The sequence below is a fragment of the Ranitomeya imitator genome, chromosome 3, assembly GCF_032444005.1.
Source record: "Ranitomeya imitator isolate aRanImi1 chromosome 3, aRanImi1.pri, whole genome shotgun sequence".
In the NCBI taxonomy this organism is placed as follows: domain Eukaryota; kingdom Metazoa; phylum Chordata; class Amphibia; order Anura; family Dendrobatidae; genus Ranitomeya; species Ranitomeya imitator.
In genome coordinates, this window is record NC_091284.1 from 533872486 (window position 1) to 533895662 (window position 23177).

The 23177-nt window shown below is 40.9% G+C and overlaps 1 protein-coding gene across 5 annotated transcripts in view; it reads left to right on the forward strand.

Annotated features, from left to right (window-relative positions):
• The window catches only part of TMEM131 (transmembrane protein 131), a 250062-nt gene extending 228481 nt beyond the window's left edge, over positions 1-21581 (forward strand). For 3 of the 5 annotated variants that reach the window (XM_069757822.1, XM_069757818.1, XM_069757821.1), the window contains 11 exons: positions 110-693; positions 1110-1285; positions 4996-5126; positions 5607-5728; positions 5842-6000; positions 6984-7143; positions 7643-7761; positions 7858-7963; positions 9939-10042; positions 11725-11885; positions 20530-21581. In XM_069757822.1, the coding sequence (XP_069613923.1) occupies positions 110-693; positions 1110-1285; positions 4996-5126; positions 5607-5728; positions 5842-6000; positions 6984-7143; positions 7643-7761; positions 7858-7963; positions 9939-10042; positions 11725-11885; positions 20530-20829 (2122 nt within the window). In that variant the 3' untranslated portion in view covers positions 20830-21581. The remainder of the gene's footprint in view (positions 1-109; positions 694-1109; positions 1286-4995; positions 5127-5606; positions 5729-5841; positions 6001-6983; positions 7144-7642; positions 7762-7857; positions 7964-9938; positions 10043-11724; positions 11886-20529) is intronic. The other 2 variants (XM_069757819.1, XM_069757820.1) reach the window with 2 other exon arrangements.
• Positions 21582-23177: the final 1596 nt, after the last annotated feature.

Here is a 23177-nt window from a genome sequence, read left to right on the forward strand (position 1 = left end):
TGAGAAAATACCAGATCACAAATACACCGGGATGCTAGAAGAATAGAATGCATGACATCTTGTTACACAGATTTAGTGAATGAATAACATGTATGTATTTGTGTTTTAGCTATAATTCTGCTGGGAGTGACTCAAACAATAGCTCTAGCCGAGGGTTGTATAGTGCAAATTCCAGTTCCAGAGCTACAAGTAATCACAAGCAAACCAACCCAGCATTCAGCATACACAGGAATACATCTGATGTGGAATCAGTCAGAGCAAAAAACTCCAGTGTATCCAGCAAAATGCCAGCTCAAGGGTCTACAAACCTGTCATTTAGCAAAGCTTCCTCCCTGACCATAGATCCCAACTCCGTTGCTTCCAGTTCATCTTTACCAAGGCGTGCTCGTGGAACAAAACTAAATCTTTCACCATCTCAAGGACCAGGCTTACAGGAGCAGCTTGTGCCAATGCAACCACCAACAGTGCCTCAGCCACAGGCAGAGCCGCCAGCAGAAGTGTCCCGAACAGGGTCCTGTAACACTTCACACCCAGAATACTTTGGAAATAGTGGCGGTAATACCAGGCACAGTTCCGATGACTCGGACATAACTAGTCTTATAGAAGTAATGGATAAAGATTTTGACAATTGTGAACCCCCTCCATCAGATGTGTTTACAGAACAACCGCCATCTCCAGCAACAAAAAATAAAGGTAGCGTAAAGAAATTTCAATGATATTTTAAATGTTTTTAGCTCTATTTCAATCTAAAATCAATTATGATTTTAGAAGATAATCTGGCAACATGATATGAATTATTTTCAAAAAGTAGAATATAAATTCAAGAAAAATATTTATCTCTAGTCACTTGTCTGGTATCATTTTCACAGAAATGTTGACCGATCAGATAAGAGCATGCACCATAACTACACAGTTCCCTGTTTTTTTCCTATGAATCTGGAAGAAGAGTGCTCTATTCTGACTGGCAATGGAGTCTCTGAAGCAAAGTTTATTTCTGTGACTATGTCCAGATCTTGGAATCGGAGAGGGTTACTTCAACTTCACTTAGAATACTTCTAGTCAGTGGACTACATTGAGACGTGCCCTTTTTTATATATTGTTTCATCTAGGAAAAGGGAAATCTCTTCCACATAAATTTAAGTCTCAAAAGAAACAAGAAGAGAAAGAAAGACGAGGAAAAGCCAAGACACATGAGGACGAGCTGAAGGACTCTCTTGCAGATGATGACAGCTCTTCCACCACTACCGAAACATCGAATCCTGACACTGAGCCACTTCTCAAAGAGGTATGATCCCAAGTAACAGAAATTAATGTGATGTTGGCAAACACAATTTAGTTTTAGGACATATCTCAGACCCCATTCTCCTGGCGAGGATGTTATGGGCTTTATCTGTTTGTTGCATATACTGTACATTTAAATAGACTCGACCTTGTTTGTCAGGGGTTGTAGATTTAATAACTAATTTTAACATAACACAGTGATGATGTATTAGTTCTTAGCATTCGGCCGTCTCAAATGTGTTATCACTATATGGGGTTGGGCTCATGAGTTGAGCCAACTCCATACAGTACAGGTGTCAGCTGTATGACATAGCCAGCAATGGAAGTTATCTCCAATCTCATCAGTTTAAAGCCTTAAATGCAGCTGCCAATGACATAGGCATTTAAACCCCTTCATGACCAGAGGTATTTTCGGCTTTGCATTTTTGTTTTTTGCTCCCCTTCTTCCCAGAGCCATAACTTTTTTCAGTCAATATGGCCATATAAGGGCTTGATTCTTGCAGGGCAAGTCGTACTTTTGAACAACACCATTGGTTTTACCATGTCGTGTACTGGAAAACGGGAAAAAAATTCAAAGTGTGGTGAAATTGCAAAAAAAAAGTTCAATCCCAGAGTTGTTTTTTGTTTTGCTTTTTTACTAGGTTCGCTAAATTCTAAAACCGATCTGTTAATATGATTCTCCAGGTCATTAAGAGTTCATAGACGCCAAACATGTATAGGTTCTTTTTTATCTAGGTGGTGAAAAAAAATTCCAAACTTTGCTAAAAAAAAATGTAAAAAAATGCAACATTTTCCAATACCCATAGCGTCTCCATTTTTTCGGATTGGGTGAGGGCTGACGTTTTTTAGTGATGCAGATATGTTCTTTTGATCGCCCATTGTTGCATTTAAATGCAATGTTGTGGTGACCAAAAAAAACGAAATTCTGGCTGTTTGACTATTTTTCGTGCTACGCCATTTAGCTATCAGGTTAATTCTTTTTTTTTTTGATCGGGCAATTCTGAATGCGGCAATGCCAAATATGTGTATGTTTGGGGGTCACTGATGGCCGGATTTCAGTTGCGATTGCCGGAAGTGCATGTTAAATGCCGCTGTCCACGTTTAATAGCGGCATTTAATGGGTTAATAGCCTCGGGTGGATCACGATTCCACCTGCAGCTGTTAGAAGCACATGTTGTTCAAAAAAGCTGACATTTGCCGGGAAAGATGTGGGCTCCGGCGGTGAGCCCGCATCAAAGGGAGGGTGTCCGACATCGGCGTACTATTACGCCCCATGTTGGAAAGGGGTTAAAAGGTAGCCAAGTTGGCAACAAGGAGTCCAGCAGCTCTTTGCACCACCTGGTCACGGTGTGTCAATTGGTTGCCATGGTATCTTAGGGGTTTTATGAAGGCCTCTGTGTCTTCCATGATATTATGTCTATGAAACTACGCCTGTGGCTCAACTGCCTATTAGACAAAATAGCTTCTTAAATACAACATAAAAAAATAAATAAAATATATGCATTTTACTCTTTTCTATGTTTTTTCCACATGGTTATGTTGTTATATTCCCTTTTGAAGATTTCAATATATGAAAAAAATATTATATATATATATATATATATATATATATATATATATATATATATATATATATATATATATATATATATATATATATATATATATAATCTGAGTGTTATTCACTCCTTTTTCCACCAGCATAAATAGCAAAATGTAGAAAATAAATACTTTGCAGAAGGCTTGAAAAATAAGGGTCAACACTGTAACTATTGAGTCTTTGGCGAACATAAATATCCTCTTTAAAATTTTAATTTCATTATAATTGCTAAAAATGAATGTGCAAAAACATACATCGTGTATACATGTGGTGGAAATTTTTTTGAATCCTTCAATCCTAAATCTCCTGAGGAACCATCATCCGAAGGGGAAACGGTCGAGATATAAGATTTGACATGTGGTACTCTGGCACAAGTTATTGATTTCAGTGAAGGGTTTCCAAATACTAGATTGACATGTGGGTTAAGTGTCTTGACACATGCAGGGTAATTTTTATGAAGGATATTGTTTTGCTGCCTTTGTTTATTACCTAGTAGCATTTGTGGACAAGTGGACTGCCCTTGTAAGGGCAGGAGCTTTGGGGGGGATAGCTTACCGGTAGCCCCATAGGGATTGACAGGGTATTGTCATCTCTTTCTATCAATTTCCGGATCATCCCCTAACCAGAGAATATCCGGTGCTCCTGTGCCTGTACCGTGGAATTGGTGAGATTGTTCCTTTTCCATTATCTAATAATCACTAGTGGCACTGTTTATATCACGTGCTACAACTGTTAGATAATAATTGTTTCTATATGCAACCAACTGTATGGGAATTTGTGCTGCTGATTATATGAGTATCTCTTTTGCAGTTATCTTATATATCATACCTTGGTCTGTATTTATTTCGCAAGTGCCACTGCAGGCGGATTTTCTGAATCCTAACGGGGGCTTTTAAATCTCTATGGTTGAGACTTTACCCCAGGTGTTATTTTTCACTTTGGGTGACTTTGTTTGATTTTTACTTGTTTGAATAATTATTAAAAGTTATGTTTTATATTTCCACTCACGCTGTGTTGTAGACATTTTCAGTGGGATCATCTGTACGATTGGTAGTTGAACTACAGATATTGCTATTTTCTTTCCAACCCTAGCGGTTACCAGGGAAAGGTGCCTACCTTTTATTTAATATTCTATCTCTGCCCAATGCTCTATATATGATTATTTCTTGATTGGTGATAACCCCTAATATTTATTGGTTCTTGATCCACTATTAAAGCGGGCCATTACAGAGACGAACCACGAACCACTCTCTGTTCGGGGGCACAAGTCCATCATCTATATATGCTTGTACACCACATGTTGGAGTACATTTTATAGTGCACATATACGCGGTGTCTTTGGGATATTCATTTTTTAGCAATTATAATAAAAGTAAAGTTTTAAGCGGATATTTATGTTGGCCAATTATTAACTCTCCTTTGAGCGCCTGATTTTTAGTCATTGAGTTTTTACATAAACTTGATGAATTTGTCAATAAAAGTGTAACAATGAATGAAATGCTTCTAATTGTACTTCAGTAATCAGAGAAACATCTAATAAAAGGAACTGAAAACACTGATGCAGCAAACTTTGTGAAAACCAGCATTTGTGTCAATTTTCCACATTTTAACCACCACCACCACCACCACATCCCAACTTCCAGGCAATGACTCCCAGCTGGCAAAGGGATGCAGTTTCGAGCTGTTAGATTTGCATCATTGACTAAGGCTAGGTTCACACTAGCGTTTATCCGGGCTGTGGAGGGATGCGGACTTCCTCTGTGAAGCCCCGCCCACTGCCGCAGAGGAAGTCTGCATCCCTCCGCAGCCCGGATAAACGCTAGTGTGAAACTAGCCGAAGAGACTTGTGTATATAGTAAATAGAGAGAAGTAGTTGGTACATGTGCACCAATATGCTGTATCAATGCTACATACATTGCTCTGTACGCTGCCTGAGGGGTTATGGGACTAGCGCTCTTTACCTACAGTATATAGTCATCCCTAGCATGTTTTATTGTTTTTGTTAGTATATAGAAGATTGTAGAATTTTTCTTTTATGTTTTTTTTTTTTTTTTTTTTTTTTTTTAACTGTACCACTTTAGTCATCTAACAATAACTGTTTTTCATTTGTTCAGGAGCCTGAAAAAATAAAAGAAAGGCAAGCCATTTCTGATAAAATAGAAAATGAAATAATTAAAATAAAACAGAAGAGCAAGAAAATGACGAGCTCCAACAAAAAGGAGAATGTAACAGAAGTTAAACCAAGGTGAGAGAAGGAAAGTTTGGTTTTCCGCACTGTTCTAAACTTTTAGGCTGGCCATGCACATTAGACGGCTGTCGGCTGACTGATGTATCCATCAATCTTTTGGCCAACAGTCATTTCAGATGACTATCTCATACACAGTAGCACTCGTTCAGCCGAGCGCTCCTGTGTTATCTAAGAGAAAGTCGCCGTCTGGAATGTTTGGTAGCGGCTTATCTCTGGGAGAATAATACGATGAAGAGTCCGAAATTGGATATGCGCGATTATCATCCCTCTTGACCATCAGTCTTTTGGAAATCATCATACATTACAAATTCATATTGTATGAAACTATTCTGGATTCTTTATTAATTACATACACTATCATGTTGTGCTATGCTGCTGTTAATTATATTCAATGTGATGTGTTATGCTTCTTTCTTAGAACTCGATATGACTTTGTATTTTTTTGGTCTATAATATAGTTGGTGTTTTTTATTCCAGCTCGTTGGAGTTGCCATACACCACACCTTTAGAAAATAAGCAGCATAAAATTTTTTCCAAAAGTTCTGTGCAACATTCTGCAGTGAATGGTATAAAGCCAAGAAATCAGCAGAAAACAAGAGGTACACGTCCCATTTTCTTCTTGAGTGCTTGTGGTCTTTTGTCGCTAACTGCTTGGTCTTGAGCTGAGTGGAGCAGCGCCTCACAATGCATGGCTTGTTACTGTTTTATGCAGGTACCAACAGTAAGCTAACGGACAACAGGCAGTCAATGCTGGGGAAATTTCTTCCTAGTCGCACTGGTCAGGAGCTAGGCAATACCAGCAGCTCAGAAGGCGAGAAAGACTCCCCACCTCCAGAGTGGGACTCTGTGCCAATTCATAAAGCAGGCAGCTGTGAGTATGCACCCTCGCTGCGCGAAAACTGGGGACATGTGGTGTACAATATAATAGCCCTCCTCCATTGTACTGTGGAGGTCCGTATTGCTCACATTGACTGGATATTAGGTGAAGTCTAATTATTAGTTGAGCACAGTATTTAGATGAGGTCTAAATATCGTCTTCACTATGAAGCCTGCACTATAATTTCCATAAATACAATTACCCAGCAGTTCTGTAAGTATATCACATACAAGAATAGCGAGGTGTGTTAGTCACCCCACAATTATTCATGTGCACAGGCGCTCTTCATCATCCGTACAGCCTATGGCCGGGCAGTTACACCCAATACAGCTTCTGATAGGAATAGAAATGAATGGCATGTAGGGTTAATTTTGGTTGCCACTAAAGAAGCATGTCAAGGTGGTGTGCCCCCACTAGAGTTTGTGCCTGTTTGCACTGCATGCTGGTTTTGTACCCCAGCCACAGATGGGTAGGTTACAGTGGCAAGGTCTTTTCTTTCTGGTGCACCGTGCCGCACTTTGCCTATGACATAAGCCGCATACATGTACCCATAATCTGGAGTTAGAGAATTCAGTGTAGAATTGCAATATAATGTGAGATGTCACAAATCCAGAAACAGAATACTAATTAAAGTTTATAAAACTATCAAGGAGCCAGCAAGCCTTTACATAGGACTGTTCCAGCCGTCCCCCATAGCTGACATCATTGTCGGGATGTGTGACCAGGATCCGGCAAGTTGCATTTCAAAACGCTGTTAAAATGGCAACTCCCCATGAATTGCCTTTGCTTTATTGTTATACCTGTGTAGTACGACATATATTACCATTTGTTTAGGATGGAGCAGTCTGACATGTGGTATTTAGCAAGGGAGTGGCAATTAAAATATGCAGTTATAGAAGTAGGCAGGTTCAATTTGTTTATTAGAAAGGAGGTGTATGGATTTCCTCTGTAACATATCCATTCCAATGTTGTTATAGCAGCAGACAGCCTTTACAAGCTGTCTGTCCAAACCCACAATGCGGATGACTTCTTAAAGCAACGGCAAACCTCACCCGCTCCTACCTCTTCTTCGCCTCCTCCAGCATTGGGCTATGGAAGAAGCAGCTACAGCAGCATTGTCAACAGCCCGTGCAGCCAGTGAGTATGATGGCCCCAATAACATGAATCTGGCAAAATCCTAGCACAAAATAAATACTAACTAGTAAGTCCATCAGTGTCTCACATTATAACCCTTAAAGGAACCTTTCAGGACTTTAGTTGATGCAATTGGCCGTGTAGGTCATAGAAATCTAAGTTCATGTATACTTGTATCACCCCAAAGCAATGTCCCAGTGTGAAGTAAACCTGCTTGGATCGTTTATACACGTGAGCCTGGAAGTACATTGGGAATTGGCATCGAGCTAACGCCGCTCTTGTGTTGGGTTGAGCACTCCGGACCGGTATATTACATCACTTGTGAAACCTACCGCAGGCTCAGTGTAATAGCCATTCATTTACCCAAATGTCAGAAGAACATACGCGAGATTTCACAGGCAATAATGTAGACGTCATCAGAGGGCATATACTCCAGAAGGACAATACAGATCATAAAGATACACAATATCCTGTTTGGGTAACAACGCATCCTTTATTTTAGTGAGGTAAGAATGAATTCTACGGTCACCAAACCTAAGCTGACTAAAGCATCGTCTCTACCTGGAAGAAATGGCAACCCCACCTTTGCTGCTGTGGCTGCAGGATATGACAAGAACCCAGGTACTATAATTGTTCCTGTAACAGCACTACTGTGTGACATTGTATCAGAAAGTTACGTAACTGTTCCTTCTTTCCTTTTTTATTTCTTATTAAAAGTAGGTGGCAGCGGACTATCAAAGTCATCTGCTGTAAGGAGCGGCGACCTTCCTAGTAGCATCAGCATGTCACATACCATCTCCGTTGACAGTGATAATTCTGATAGGTAAGTAAAGAAGTTTCGATTCTAGCAGTAGGGTATAGTTGGACACGGGGTACAATTACTATAAAAATGAACACTCTTCATAAATCTGAAGGTAGAAAGCAATGATGGGTTAGCCCAACACTTCCCTGCACAGTAATATCTCTACAGGTCAGTGAGCCATCTCCAGATCGCAGTTTGCTATGGTCATGTGGCTGCCATAGATTTCTGAACCTGTTACCAGAGCACAGAAGCAACCTAGGCAAGAATGTCTATTAGATCTGTAATATGTGGTAGCTTCCTATTAAAGGTTTTCCAAGGGTTGATACAAACTTGTGACCTTTGATTCTTTCTGTAATCTTCACAATGAGCAGTGAGTGTGGGACATTCCTGCAATGCTTTATAGAAGCTTTCCTTTTCTGTGTAGACTTGGAATGCTCTAGAGAAGAGGTTGGAAAGTCAAGTGCGGCCTCTGCGGAGCGGGCCACGGTTTTATTATATAATGACTGCACCCTTTGTATGTTTCCGAGACGTAAATGAGTCCGTTACACAGAGTGGCCTAGTAGTTGACAGGTTCCCTTTAGAGAAGACTCCTTAGCTCTCCTGAGAAGGCTCTTTTTTAGTAATTGCTTGCAATCTTGACAAAGTAACATCTCCTTTACCAAATGGGGACAAATCACTTTACAAATTTATATTGTTTAATCAGTGCTGACAAAACCAGACCATAGGAATCTACACTATTCACATGGGGAATGCTAAAATCCAGTTGGTCAGGGGGTTTAACCGAAGAACTGACCTGTGCTGAGATGCCCCAGTATGTCCTGTGCAACAGATATGTCAGGAGAGTTACTTATGCTCTTTAAAAGATATCGACACCTTCAGGGGGGTAATTTTGTGTTATTTTTCTACTTAATTGATTGTATTTTAGGCTAAAAATCATTTTTTGCCATTGGTGTTGTTTTGAAAACGTTTGTACTGCTTGACGTCTATAGCTCTATCTATAACTGGCTGCATAATGAGATAACTGAAGCCTTTCGTCCGCTCGTTCTGACCACAGCGTTTATAACATTCATCTTGGCTCCACTCAGATGACTTCTCGTCAAAAACTTCAGCACGACTTTTATCATGGATATAAAGAAGACGTTTGATAAGAGTTAGAACTCTTCCATCAGAAGATCTCACTCACAGATTCTCAGTTAAATAGTTTTACAAATAGCAATAGACTGTGCAAAACAAAAGGCTACAAAGGGCAAAGGGTGCAACGTTTTTTAATGAAACTACTTTGAAATAATTTGTTGCCAGAAATGTATGTATTTAATAGGAATCTGTCAGCTGGTTTTTGCTATGTAATCTGAAGGCAGCATGAAGTAGGGGCTGAGACACTGATTTCAGGGTTGTCACTTATTAGGCTGTGTTCTGTTGTTTCAATACAGTGAGTGTTTCATCAGCAAGAGATTATCACTGCCGGTCAAAGTTCCCGCATGCATCCTGGTCCAACTCCGCTCCCACCACTGATTATCAGCTCACTGTCAATATGCACAGTATGGTGGTAATCAGGGCTGTGGTTGGGGTTTACCTTCTGATATTTATATGTCTAAAAACTGATTTCTATTACAACTGCTGCTTCCCGTAAACTAAGTGATACGTCGTTGGAATCAGGGTCTCTTTCTCTACATTATGCTGCTTTTAGTGATCACTAGCTACTTTCAGTTGAGGTAGCAGAAACCTGTTGACAGATTCCCTTTTAAGTAAAAAAAAAACCTTAAAAATGGCTCCATAAGATGTCAATTTACTTGAATTAGTAAGTTGCTTGTATATGGAAGTTGTGGCCTGACATACCCACAGCAGGTAGGAGTATTTGTAGGTCATTTTTATGGCCTTTTTGATACATCTCTTTACATTGAAAGTCATCATTGGGGTCTGTTTTAGGCTTTTGGGAGCAGTTTTAATATTTAGTATTGAAATACTCACTGGACAGTGTTTCCCATTTCACACTTAGTTCGGGCCTGTGGAGCCCCATCAGCAGTCCAACCAGTCCGGATTATGTTGCACTCAATTCATTCTCTGCTTTTGGACCAAGTAATTCCTTCAACTTAACAGGAGGTGAGTTCATTAATACCAGTACTGTGCCACAGCTGTTGTGATTTCATGATTTGTAATCTATAAAGCATCAGGTAATACAGCTGTACATAACTCCTTTATTCTTACATGCATTTATTCATGGCAAATATTAATTAAATAGAAACATTAGGCTTTGTTCAGTTCAGCGTCAAATTGTCAAGGCTGCCACCTTTCCAGCATAGAACCAAAAACACATGGGCTACTTGCATAGTGAACAAGTCTGTAGAAACCTGTACACACCACCAAAGAACTTGAAGACACAAAAACGCACAGAGAGGTCAAAAATACTCTGTTGTAAAAAAGTCACAGTAAATATGCAAGTGCTAGTTAAAAAATGAAAAAAATACAGGGTATTTAGTTAATACATTTTTTTGCAAAAAAAAATGTATGTTAAGCTGCTCCACCAATCGCCAAGGTATACCCATAATAGAGCAGTCCTATCTAATGTATATAATCCCTATCTGATGTATTTAAAAACCTGATCATCTGTATAGTACCTGTATAAGCAGGGTTCAGAGAGAAAAAATATACATGTGGACATGCAGGGTGGAACAGCTACAATGCAAATGACCCACAGAGGAGTGGTGGACTCCCCAGTCTTGTAGAAACAAGAGAACAATTATAGAACCAAAAACACATGGGCTACCTCACACTGAACAAGTCTGTAGAAACCTGTTCACACCACCTTGCATTGTAGCTGTTCCATCCTGCATGTCCACATGTATATTTTTTCTCTTTGAACCCTGCTTATACAGGTACTATACGGATGATCAGGTTTTTAAATACATCAGATAGGGATTATATACATTAGATAGGACTGCTCTATTATGGGTATACCTTGGCGATTGGTGGAGCAGCTTAACATACATTTTTTTGCAAAAAAATGTATTAACTAAATACCCTGTATTTTTTTCATTTTTTAACTAGCACTTGCTTATTTACTGTGACTTTTTTACAACAGAGTATTTTTGACCTCTCTGTGCGTTTTTGTGTCTTCACCTTTCCAGCATGCATGATGGATGCCATTGGGTTATAATTGGCAGCTCTGAATGGAATAGAAAGAAAAGATTGCAAGTGTGAACAGACCCTAACAGGGGTTTTCAATGTGTGTTTTGTTTTAAATGATCCCAAAATATACAATTCAGGTAAAATAACAAACTCTGATTGTATTGCCCATGCCGTCTACATCATTGATTGGCTGCTTTGGTGATGGTAGCTGCCAGCATGACCCAAACACTGAGACTGCAGTTATGGCACAGACCCGGCGCTGGAGTTGGGAAGGGCAAGTACAATCAGATTTAGTTATTTTAGATGAATTCTATCATTTAGAGACAAAAAGTAGGAAACCCAGATAGATTTATATATACGGTATGTTAAAATCGAGGTTTAATTTATTTTTTTTATAAATCAAAACTGTTTTGGGTGGCTATAATTATTGTGGGATGGTAAACAGACTGATCATTCATTAAAAGTATTTGAATACATGTTTTATAAAGTGTCTGTAAGCCTGTAATGTAGCTAATCTGGCTAGCGCAGACTATAGTCCATCAGTTCTGCAGTGCTCTTTGTTGTAAAGTGATAGTGACAATACAGCATATAATTATATAACGGTATATTGTTCTACGGGTCTCCTCTTATACTTGTCCTTTTTTTTCTCCTTACAGAAGTTTTTAGCAAGCTTTCTTTTCCCAGAAACACATATGCCCAAGATTCTCAAAAGAAATGGACAGATTTTGAATCTACATCTTCAATCTGGGATCCTCCTGCTGCGGACTCTGCGCCAACATGGCCTACTAGCACTGGATCTCCAACCCACGTAACCTCTGTGAGTATATAGTCCCTAGAACTTATATTTAGGGCTCTGGAGGTTTCTTGCCACACCACAGCTTAACACAAAAACGTTACCACAAGCAAATGCAGAAATCACCTTCAGTATTTGCCGCACACAGGATTTCAGAGCATGTCTCCTGCGGTACCTACCGATTACGTACATTTCATCGTAGGTCACTAAGAAACCCTGCTTCACACCAGGCACTTGTTTCACAGGTTCATGAAAAGTGAATGTATTGAGCTCTATTATTATTACGCTGATATAACCTAAGACTTCATAAAGATTCAGCGTAATCTGTCTTCTTTGTCTGCTATTAGTGTTCCTTACTCGGCGATCAATTCGAAGCAAACTTTGAAACTTGATAGACTCGAGTACAGCAAAATGGAAGCTGGCTGGGCATCATTTTGCTGAACCCTTTAGGGGGCCGTGAAAGGGTTAGAAAAAATAATAAAATATTTTACAATCCTCGCCCCCTTACCAGTTTTGCCCCCACCGCTTCCGTCTTTCTCCCTCTGGTCTTCCAACCCTGACTCTTAGGTCTCAGCATGTTCCTCTCTTGATTAGGCTAGTTATTATTTTTATCCCCTATCTGGCCTTCCATTTATAGTTTGTGTAGGCCTCAGAGTATAATATACATCTTTCAATCCCTTCACCTCCATGCAGTTTTCCATTTTTTTTATTTTCTCTTTCTCCTCCCCTTCTTCCAAGAGCCATAACTTTTTTTTTTTATCTTTCCATCATGATAGTTGCATGAGGGCATGTTTTTTCAGGGACGAGTTGTACATTTGAATGACTTTCCTTTTATCATGTGATGTACTGGAAAGCAGGAAAAAAATCCAAGTGAAGGCAGTGAAATTGCAATAAATGCAATTCCACAATAGTTTTTTTTTTTACCATGTTCACTATATGGTAAACCTGACTTGGCAATATATTTCAGTACAGGTACGCAGATACAAAACAGGTGGTGAAAAAAAAATGCTTTCGTTGCCAATTCTGAGAGCCGTAATGTTTTCATTTTTTGTGATCTGGGGCTGGGTGAGGGCTTAATTTTTGCGCTTTGAGCTGACATTTTTATTGATACCATTTTGTAGTAGATACAATATTTTAATCACCTCTTATTGCAATTGTAAGATAACGCTTACTGCGTGTCTTGGGGGACACTCGCTTGGCAACGGACTCAGGCACGATTTTCTTACAAAAACAGTCTATTTGGTTTATTTACACACCAGCATAAACCTCAACTTCAGGAACTTGGTAGAATGCAACAGCCTGAACACAGTCTGTACACATTCGGCTTTACAGTGGAACCACAGTCCCTCACTGACCCCGTTCAGCATAACACGGATCCCTGTCCGTTACCTGTTGGTGTCCATCACACAGGTTCCCGGATGCCTCTTATCCTCAGAGGTATCCCATAGAGCAAACACAGTCTCTCTCTCTGACCCCGGTCAGTATAACACGGAACCCTGTCCGTTACCTGTTGGTGTCCATCACACAGGTTCCCGGATGCCTCTTATCCTCAGAGGTATACAATAGAGCAAACACAGTCTCTCTCTAACCCCGGTCAGTATAACACGGATCCCTGTCGGTTACCTGTTGGCGTCCATCACACAGGTTCCCGGATGCCTCTTATCCTCAGAGGTATCCCATAGAGCAAACACAGTCTTTCTCTCTGACCCCGGTCAGTATAACACGGATCCCTGTCCGTTACCTGTTGGTGTCCATCACACAGGTTCCCGGATCCCTCTTATCCTCGGAAGTAGCTCACAGACGTCTCTCACTGACCCCGGTCAGTTATCAGATCGTCCACTTCAGAGGCATCTCACAGACCTCCTTGCTCTGGCTCAGACTAGCCAGCACTCGCTCCCATGTTCCAAACGCACCTCCATTACATAGTTGTAACCACACCCAGGTACCTATCACATGGCTAGATCGTGACATCACCGCAGGTCCTTAAACACACAGCCATCTTAGTTGTTCAGACACATCCCTTTGGGTGGGTTTGTAGGTGTCTGGACCCACCCATCTCTCCAAGTCACCTGGAAACCTTCCCAATGTAAAACAAATCCCTCAGCAGTAATCTGCTGAGCAAAACATGCCAAGTCAAAGTTAGGGATATGACTTTTGACATATATGTACATCAGAGGTCGTGAAGGGGGTTAAAGGCAATTGGGGCAGTTTTCTTGCTGAATTCGAGTCAATCTCCTAAGTTAGAATTTTAGCATATTTACTAATTTCCATTCCAGACTTCATTAAAAATCATCCCTATATGTAAAACCTCATAAAGAAAGTGGGGAAAAGCATTGTAGTTACATAGGATGTAAGCGACATCAGTCCATTAACGTTCAGACCTTTCTCCATGTCTCTTTCCGTTATTTACTTGCACATTAAATTTTTTATGACCTTTGCCAATGAGCTTCCATTTTGCTATTATTTTATTTATTTTTACAAATTTCAGAATTTTGCTTTCCCAACTAAAATATTAGAAAAAAAACAAACTGGCCGAGTTTGGTATTGCTATTGTGGTACTGACCTGTAGAATTATGCTGAGTCTCCAGTACATTGTATGGTAAACTATAACTAGTCTCGCAAACAAACAAGCCATATTATGTCGATGTGATAAAAAATAATTATGGCTCTTGGAAAAAAAACAAAATCACAAAAAATGTAAATAAAACATTTCATGGTCATTAAAGGGTTTATTTAATTTCATGTATATGCAGCAATACAATTACTACTATCTAGGTGCATTACTTTCTATTTATCAACATTTTGCCCCATCTTTTTGCCCATGCGGCAAGCTTAACTTAGAAAACGGCACAGATAGAGATGAATAAAGCAGAGGTGAGGAATTTCTCTATATATCACACGGGTAATGGGGGAAATCTACAAGTGGTGTAAGCACGTAGGGAGGACCGTTTCTAAGTATTGCACTTGACCATTTCCTTCAGACAGGTTAACATGTAACTGTCATCACCAGAGATCACATTACTCCGGTCCAGCCAGCTCCGTGACGTGCAGCGCTCGAGCGCTGCGGCTCTACTTCAGTTTCAGTCACAAGGTTGCTGTCATTCCACAGATGGTGGCTTATGTACACCACAGACATGGAGGCAGCTGCTTTCAAAAATTCCCTTCCCTTGCTTGTATCCATTTATGATGCTATGATATGATGAGTTTAGGATACTGTGGTTAAAAGTTTGTGAACCCATCCAAATTTTCCATGTTTCTGCATAAATTTGACCTAAAAGTACATCCGTTTTACACACAAATGCTAAAAATAGATGAGGCAAACAAAAAAAAAACCAAGGAGTTAATAATGTTAGACTTTTTATCATTTTTCTTAATTAAAAAAAAAAAATGACTTACCATACATTTCCATGAGGGGCAAAAGTATGTGAACCTTTGCTTTCAGTGTCTGGTGTGACCACCTTGTACAGCCCCCCAACCGCCCACATCAAAATGATTTTGTGAATTATTGATTAGTCCCGCACATCGGCTTTGAGGAATTTTAGCTCATTTCTTGATGCTGGTGCCCTGTGTGAGACCTGACAGTGTGGACGTTGCCACGTTAGAGGCATTGCTGTGCAGACTCTGTAGGTGGAATTAAAGTACAACCATATAAGTGTGTGCACAGTGAACACATGTCATACAGTCATGGCCAAAAGTATTGACACCCCTGCAATTCTGTCAGATAATACTCATTTTCTTCCTGAAAATGATTGCAAACACAAATTATTTGGTATTATTATCTTCATTTAATTGTCTTAAATAAAAAACACAAAAAGTATTGTCCTAAAGCCAAATTCGATATAATTCCACACGAAACATAAAAAAAGGGGTGGACAAAAGTATTGGCACTGTTCGAAAAATCATGTGATGCTTCTCTAATTTGTAATTAACAGCACCTGTAACTTACATGTGGCACCTAACAGGTGTTGGCAATAACTAAATCACACTTGCAGCCAGTTGACATGGATTAAAGTTGACTCAACCTCTGTCCTGTGTCCTTGTGTGTACCACATTGAGCATGGAGAAAAGAATGAAGACCAAAGAACTGTCTGAGGACTTGAGAAACCAAATTGTGAGGAAGCATGAGCAATCTCAAGGTTACAAGTTTATCTCCAAAGACCTGAATGTTCCTGTGTCTACCGTGCCCAGTGTCATCAAGAAGTTTAAAGCCCATGGCACTGTGGCTAACCTCCCTAGATGTGGACGAAAAAGTGAAATTGACAAGAGATTTCAACGCAAGATTGTGCAGATGTTGGATAAAGAACCTCGACTAACATCCAAACAAGTTCAAGCTACCCTGCTGTCCGAGGGTACAACAGTGTCAACCCGTACTATCCGTCGGTGTCTGAATGAAAAGGGACTGTATGGTAGGAGACCCAGGAAGACCCCAATTCTTACCCCGAGACATAAAAAAGCCAGGCTGGAGTTTGCCAAAACTTACGTGAAAAAGCCTAAAAGGTTTTGGAAGAATGTTCTCTGGTCAGATGAGACAAAAGTAGAGCTTTTTGGGCAAAGGCATCAACATAGAGTTTACAGGAGAAAAAAAGAGGCATTCAAAGAAAAGAACACGGTCCCTACAGTCAAACATGGGGGAGGTTCCCTGATGTTTTGGGGTTGCTTTGCTGCCTCTGGCACTGGACTGCTTGACCGTGTGCATGGCATTATGAAGTCTGAAGACTACCAACAAGTTTTGCAGCATAATGTAGGGCCCAGTGTGAAAAAGCTGGGTCTCCCTCAGAGGTCATGGGTCTTCCAGCAGGACAATGATCCAAAACACACTTCAAAAAGCACTAGAAAATGGTTTGAGAGAAAGCACTGGAGACTTCTAAGGTGGCCAGCAGTGAGTCCAGACCTGAATCCCATAGAAGACCTGTGGAGAGATCTAAAAATGACAGTTTGTAGAAGGCACCCGTCAAATATCAGGGACCTGGAGCAGTTTGCCAAAGAAGAATGGTCTAAAATTCCAGCGGAGCATTGTAAGAAACTCATTGATGGTTACCGGAAGCGGTTGTGTTATGATCTGGTGGCCTAGGAGCAGCATGAGACGGACTCTGGAGAAGGTGGTCCCTGTACTGACCGCAAACCCTGAACCTAGCAGCGCAACTAGAAGTAGCCGTGGGGGGTACCTAACACTCCCTGGACCCCTCGGCACAGCCTAAGATCTAACTACCCCTAAAGACAGAAACAGGAAACGTATCTTGCCTCAGAGAAAATCCCCAAAGGATAGATAGCCCCCCACAAATATTGACTGTGAGAGGAGAGGGAAATAACATACGCAGATATGAAATCAGATTTTAGCATAGGAGGCCATACTAGCTAAAAAGAAAGAATAGAACAGAGTACTATGCGGTCAGTATAAAAACACTAGAAAATATCCACCGCAGAAAATACTGATCACCACATCTGACTAAGGACATGGGGGGTATATCTGCATCTCCAGAGAAATAGCTAGGCTGCAAAAAATCCTTCACAGACTAAGCTGGACAAGACAAAAACATGAAAATGCACATAACTATAAGGTCCACAGCAGGTGGACAGCAAAAACAAAGCCAGGACTTATCTTTGTAGAAATGCACAGCAAACTGGAAAGACCAGCAGGGAAGTGAATCCTTCAAGTACAATGGACAACTGGCACTGACTAAAGGATCCTGCAAAGCTATATACCCCAGTCAGTTTTGCAATTAGTAGATACACCTGTCCACTCCTGCAGTCCAGGCACAACTGCATTACCCTCTACAACCACCGGAGGGAGCCCAAAACTGAATTCACAACACGTTGGTCGCAGTTATTTTGGCTAAAGGTTGTGCAACCAAGTATTGGGCTGAGGGTGCCAATACTTTTGTCTGGCCCATTTTTGGAGTTTTGTGTGAAATGATCAATGTTTTGCTTTTTGCTTCATTCTCTTTTGTGTTTTTTCATTTAAGACAAATTAAATGAAGATAATAATAAAGAATTTGTGATTGCAATCATTTTCAGGAGGAAACTGAGTATTATCTGACAGAATTGCAGGGGTGTCAATACTTTTGGCCATGACTGTATGTGGTGCAAAATGCTGGTCTGTTTAGCCACAGTGGGGAATGAAAGAAAACTGTATGGTTGCCCAATGAGGATTCACTCACAGATTATGAAAAAGCCACAGAGGCTGTTAAATCAGAGGGCTTATGCAGACGTGCATGGATATTGGCCCCTCGTGTGATTTATATATGCCCCCAGACCCTCCTGTACTGTATATATGGAAACTTGATTCCAGCTCATCCACCTGGGGCTCAGACACCGGCCTCGCCCTGGCCTCACATCAAGGAAAATAGAAAAAATTGGGAGTCCCGCTCAACAGGACTGGATTTTCCTTTTTTTTTTTTCAAAAGAAATTATAGTGCATACAAAACAAAAATGTACATGGTTGACATGAACCAGTCGACGCATTTCGACTGCACTAGAAGTCTTACTCATGTCTTGTATATACGCCTTGGTGTCTCCTGCTATGTATATACGCCCTGGTGTCTCCTGCTATGTAAATACGCCCTGGTGTCTCCTGCTATGTAAATACGCCCTGGTGTCTCCTGCTATGTATATACGCCCTGGCGTCTCCTGCTATGTATATACGCCCTGGCGTCTCCTGCTATGTATATACGCCCTGGCGTCTCCTGCTATGTATATAAGCCCTGGCGTCTCCTGCTATGTATATACGCCCTGGTGTCTCCTGCTATGTATATACGCCCTGGTGTCTCCTGCTATGTATATACGCCCTGGTGTCTCCTGCTGTGTATATACGCTCTGGTGTCTCCTGCTATGTATATACGCCATGGTGTCTCCTGCTATGTATATATGCCCTGGTGTCTCCTGCTGTGTATATACGCCCTGGTGTCTCCTGCTGTGTATATATGCCCTGGTGTCTCCTGCTATGTATATACGCCCTGGTGTCTCCTGCTATGTATATACGCCCTGGTGTCTCCTGCTATGTATATACGCCCTGGTGTCTCCTGCTATGTATATACGCCCTGGTGTCTCCTGCTATGTATATACGCCTTGGTGTCTCCTGCTATGTATATACGCCCTGGTGTCTCCTGCTATGTAAATACGCCCTGGTGTCTCCTGCTATGTAAATACGCCCTGGTGTCTCCTGCTATGTATATACGCCCTGGTGTCTCCTGCTATGTATATACGCCCTGGTGTCTCCTGCTATGTAAATACGCCCTGGTGTCTCCTGCTATGTATATACGCCCTGGCGTCTCCTGCTATGTATATACGCCCTGGCGTCTCCTGCTATGTATATACGCCCTGGCGTCTCCTGCTATGTATATACGCCCTGGCGTCTCCTGCTATGTATATACGCCCTGGCGTCTCCTGCTATGTATATACGCCCTGGCGTCTCCTGCTATGTATATAAGCCCTGGCGTCTCCTGCTATGTATATACGCCCTGGTGTCTCCTGCTATGTATATACGCCCTGGTGTCTCCTGCTATGTATATACGCCATGGTGTCTCCTGCTATGTATATACGCCCTGGTGTCTCCTGCTATGTATATACGCCCTGGTGTCTCCTGCTATGTATATACGCCCTGGTGTCTCCTGCTATGTATATACGCCCTGGTGTCTCCTGCTATGTATATACGCCCTGGTGTCTCCTGCTATGTATATACGCCCTGGTGTCTCCTGCTATGTATATACGCCCTGGTGTCTCCTGCTATGTATATACGCCCTGGTGTCTCGTGCTATGTATATACGCCCTGGTGTCTCGTGCTATGTATATACGCCCTGGTGTCTCGTGCTATGTATATACGCCCTGGTGTCTCGTGCTATGTATATACGCCCTGGTGTCTCGTGCTATGTATATACGCCCTGGTGTCTCGTGCTATGTATATACGCCCTGGTGTCTCCTGCTATGTATATACGCCCTGGTGTCTCCTGCGATGTATATATGCTTCTTAGGCATTTCTGACGCTGTCAAGTTCGGGTTGTGAGACCCACGGATAGTCCGTGCATTGCTGACCGTGCTCAGACCCAAATCTACGGACGTCTGTTGAGCCACAACTGAGTTTGCAAAGGAGCCCAAACAGGTTTAACATCATACTAGGGGTATTACCCTTTAATTGACCCCTGTTAGTAGAATATGTAGCTCAAAGCATGTAAATGCAAAGTTACTGTCAAGTCGAGCTGTATGGTTTACAGTATATTTTTTTCTGTTAGGTCACATTTAACCGGAATAGATTTGGAGACTTTGAGGGTTAATTCCATGTGAGCATACCCTGGCTGCATTATACGTCTGCCATCTTGTATGGAGCAGGCTCCACGCATAAATTGCCCCAGTTTCCATCCCACCCCCCATATCGTCATACATGTATGGCGGATGTAATGAAGATATTGATTGCTAATCAGTCAACGATAAAAGTTGTCATACAGCAGCTGGACTGCATTTTTACTGTAGGATTTCACTTCTACTTTCCTGGTTTGCTGGTGATGTAATAGTGCTGCTTATTTCTAGTCTATATTAAAAGGTTATAATTGGTTTCCATGATTTGAGGAGCCAATATTGAGTTTTGTCTCTCTTATTTGTGTGCATTCTTAATATATACTGTAAATCTCACATTTTGGTTTCTTTTTTCCTTTCTCCATTTCTTGACTCTTTACAGTCCATTCTGGGAAACTCTGCCAGCCTGTGGGCACCAACAATCCCATTCAGCAGTTCCATTTGGTCCAGTAATCCGAGTACCACCCTTCCATATACCACTCCAGCAAACCCATTGCCAGGAATTGATCTAATTGGAGGCGATAGCACCTGTCCTACATCCAGCACGACATCAGCTTCTGCTTCGCATAGCTCTGAAAACTTGCCCGGCCAAACATTCGACCCTTGGAATATATGGAGCCCAACGATTGGAAGAAGAAGTTCAGATCCCTGGTCCAACTCCCACTACCAACCTGAGAACTGATCATCAACCTGAAATGTAACCCTGATATTAAAAGTGTTACTGCTTCAAAATCTGCCAATTATTTCTGAAGGCGTTCTCCCCTCTTCTATCAGTTGTCTGCTTTTGGCTGTTTTTATTTATTTTTTTAAACCCCAAATCTTGTACAGAGTTTCCAACTCTTTTCTGTAAATTCACTTCCAAAAAACATTTATTATGTTCTTCTCCTAGAATAACATACAATTGGGCAAGAATACAAAAAGAATATCAGGAAAAATCGTGCATTAGATTAGGGAATAGAATGGGTACAAATTGCCCCCCACTTCATCATTTTATTTAATTTGCACATGTGCCACAAAGCAGCCCTCTGTTCAAACATATCGTAGCCCTCGACGTGAGAGCACTAATGAGTTTTCTAAAAGACCATTTATTTGTATTATGTTTCTAATAAAAGGTAGATGTATGTGCATACATCGCAATCCTCGCTATAGGTCCAATGGCCATTGAAACACAAGCTGTTTTTGTATTAACTCATGAACAAAAGCTAAATACCAGGAGCACTGTGAATGCTCAGTTTGGGCTGCTCAGCGCTTTTCCCTGAACTTTCAGTTCTATCGTACGTTTTTTTTTTAAAAGGAAAAGGAAAAAACAAAGAAAAAAAAAAGTTTAATTTTACAATGCTCCTTGTGAAATCCTGTGCGCCAAAACAGGATTTGTTGAGCAATTCATACAACTTTGAGTTGTAACGTAAATAAATAAGGCACTTTTTCAAGTAATGGCTTTGTGTTTTAATTACTTGTCCTCAGACTGATAAGGACTTTCCAGGAATAAGTTCCTTTAGGCTATGTTCACACATTGCTTTTTTGCTGCAAATTTTACGGGAAGTTTTACAGTACTGGCAAAGTCTATGAGATTTTAGAAATCTCCTGCACACAAGCAGGTTTTGCTTTGCGGAAATAAAACACAGCAAAACATAGCATGTGTGAACATATCCTTAGAGTGTCATCTTGCATAAGCCATTGAGCTCAGTAATTTGCTTTAGCTGACACATGCGCTGTAGTCCTAACATCACCGATGCAGCCTGTAAACGAAGACTACAGCGGTGGAGGATGTGTAATGGCTCCTCTTATTTTCTTCTACCACAAGCCACTAAGCTAAAGAAACTTATTCCTGGAAAACCTCTTTAAAGAAACTTCCTCACTGTTGGGTTGTGTTCTATTTTGATATATGGTCTTGTAAGATTGTTTAGGAAAGTGAAGGGGTTATCGCATGAAGGCAGCCGCTGTCCATTTGCCGTGTTAGGATGCCTCAGGGTATGTTTCTGCGGTCCGTATCGGCAGCGCTTTTGTGCGCTCGGTGATTCCGCATGTGTTCATTGAACCATACGGAATCACCACATGCTATACACTGGACTGTGATATTTATCTTGCGGAGACTGAGCGTCTCCACAAGATAATTAGACATGCTGCGGTCTAGAAAGACGCGCCGCATGTCCAGTTACGTAGGGAAGCCGGAGGCATCCCTGCTTGCATAGTGGAGATGTGATTTCATAAAATCCCCTCCACTATGCTATAACATTTGACCGCTGCGGCTGTACGCAGCGTCCAATACGCAGCGTTTATGACCGTGGAAACATACCCTAAGTGAGCTTTTCTTGTCCTTCCTATCCCAGATATGTCCTCCTTTACCCTTTCTCCTTTACTCTATCTTCCTATGTCTGTGCAATAGGCTGACTAAGACCCTATCTAGTGAAGCATCTCAAGGGCATGTGCAAAGAGGAAGGGGGAACATTGATATTACCTATTAGGAATGGTGGACCCTGTGTTATCAGCTGTGTATTGAGGTTTTATCTGTCATTATAACCCTGCTTGAGATAACAATGAAACTTCTAAAAAGTCTTCTTAAAAAAAAAGGAAGTAGAAGTCTAAAATATCCTTAGTTGTTAGTGACAAAATTGCAATTTTTTAAATTTTAAATAATGTTACACACCTGATTTAACCCCTTTACCCCCAAGGGTGGTTTGCACATTAACCCCTTAGTGACAGAGCCAATTTGGTACTTAATGACCAGGCCAATTTTTGCAATTCTGACCACTGTCACTTTATGAGGTTATAACTCTGGAACGCTTCAACGGATCCCGCTGATTCTGAGAGTTTTTTCGTGACATATTGTACTTCATGTTAGTGGTAACATTTCTTCGATATTACTTGCGATTATTTATGAAAAAAACGGAAATATGGCGAAAATTTTAAAAATTTTGCAATTTTCAAACTTTGTATTTTTATGCCCTTAAATCAGAGAGATATGTCACAAAAAATAGTTAATAAATAACATTTCCCACATGTCTACTTTACATCAGCACAATTTTGGAA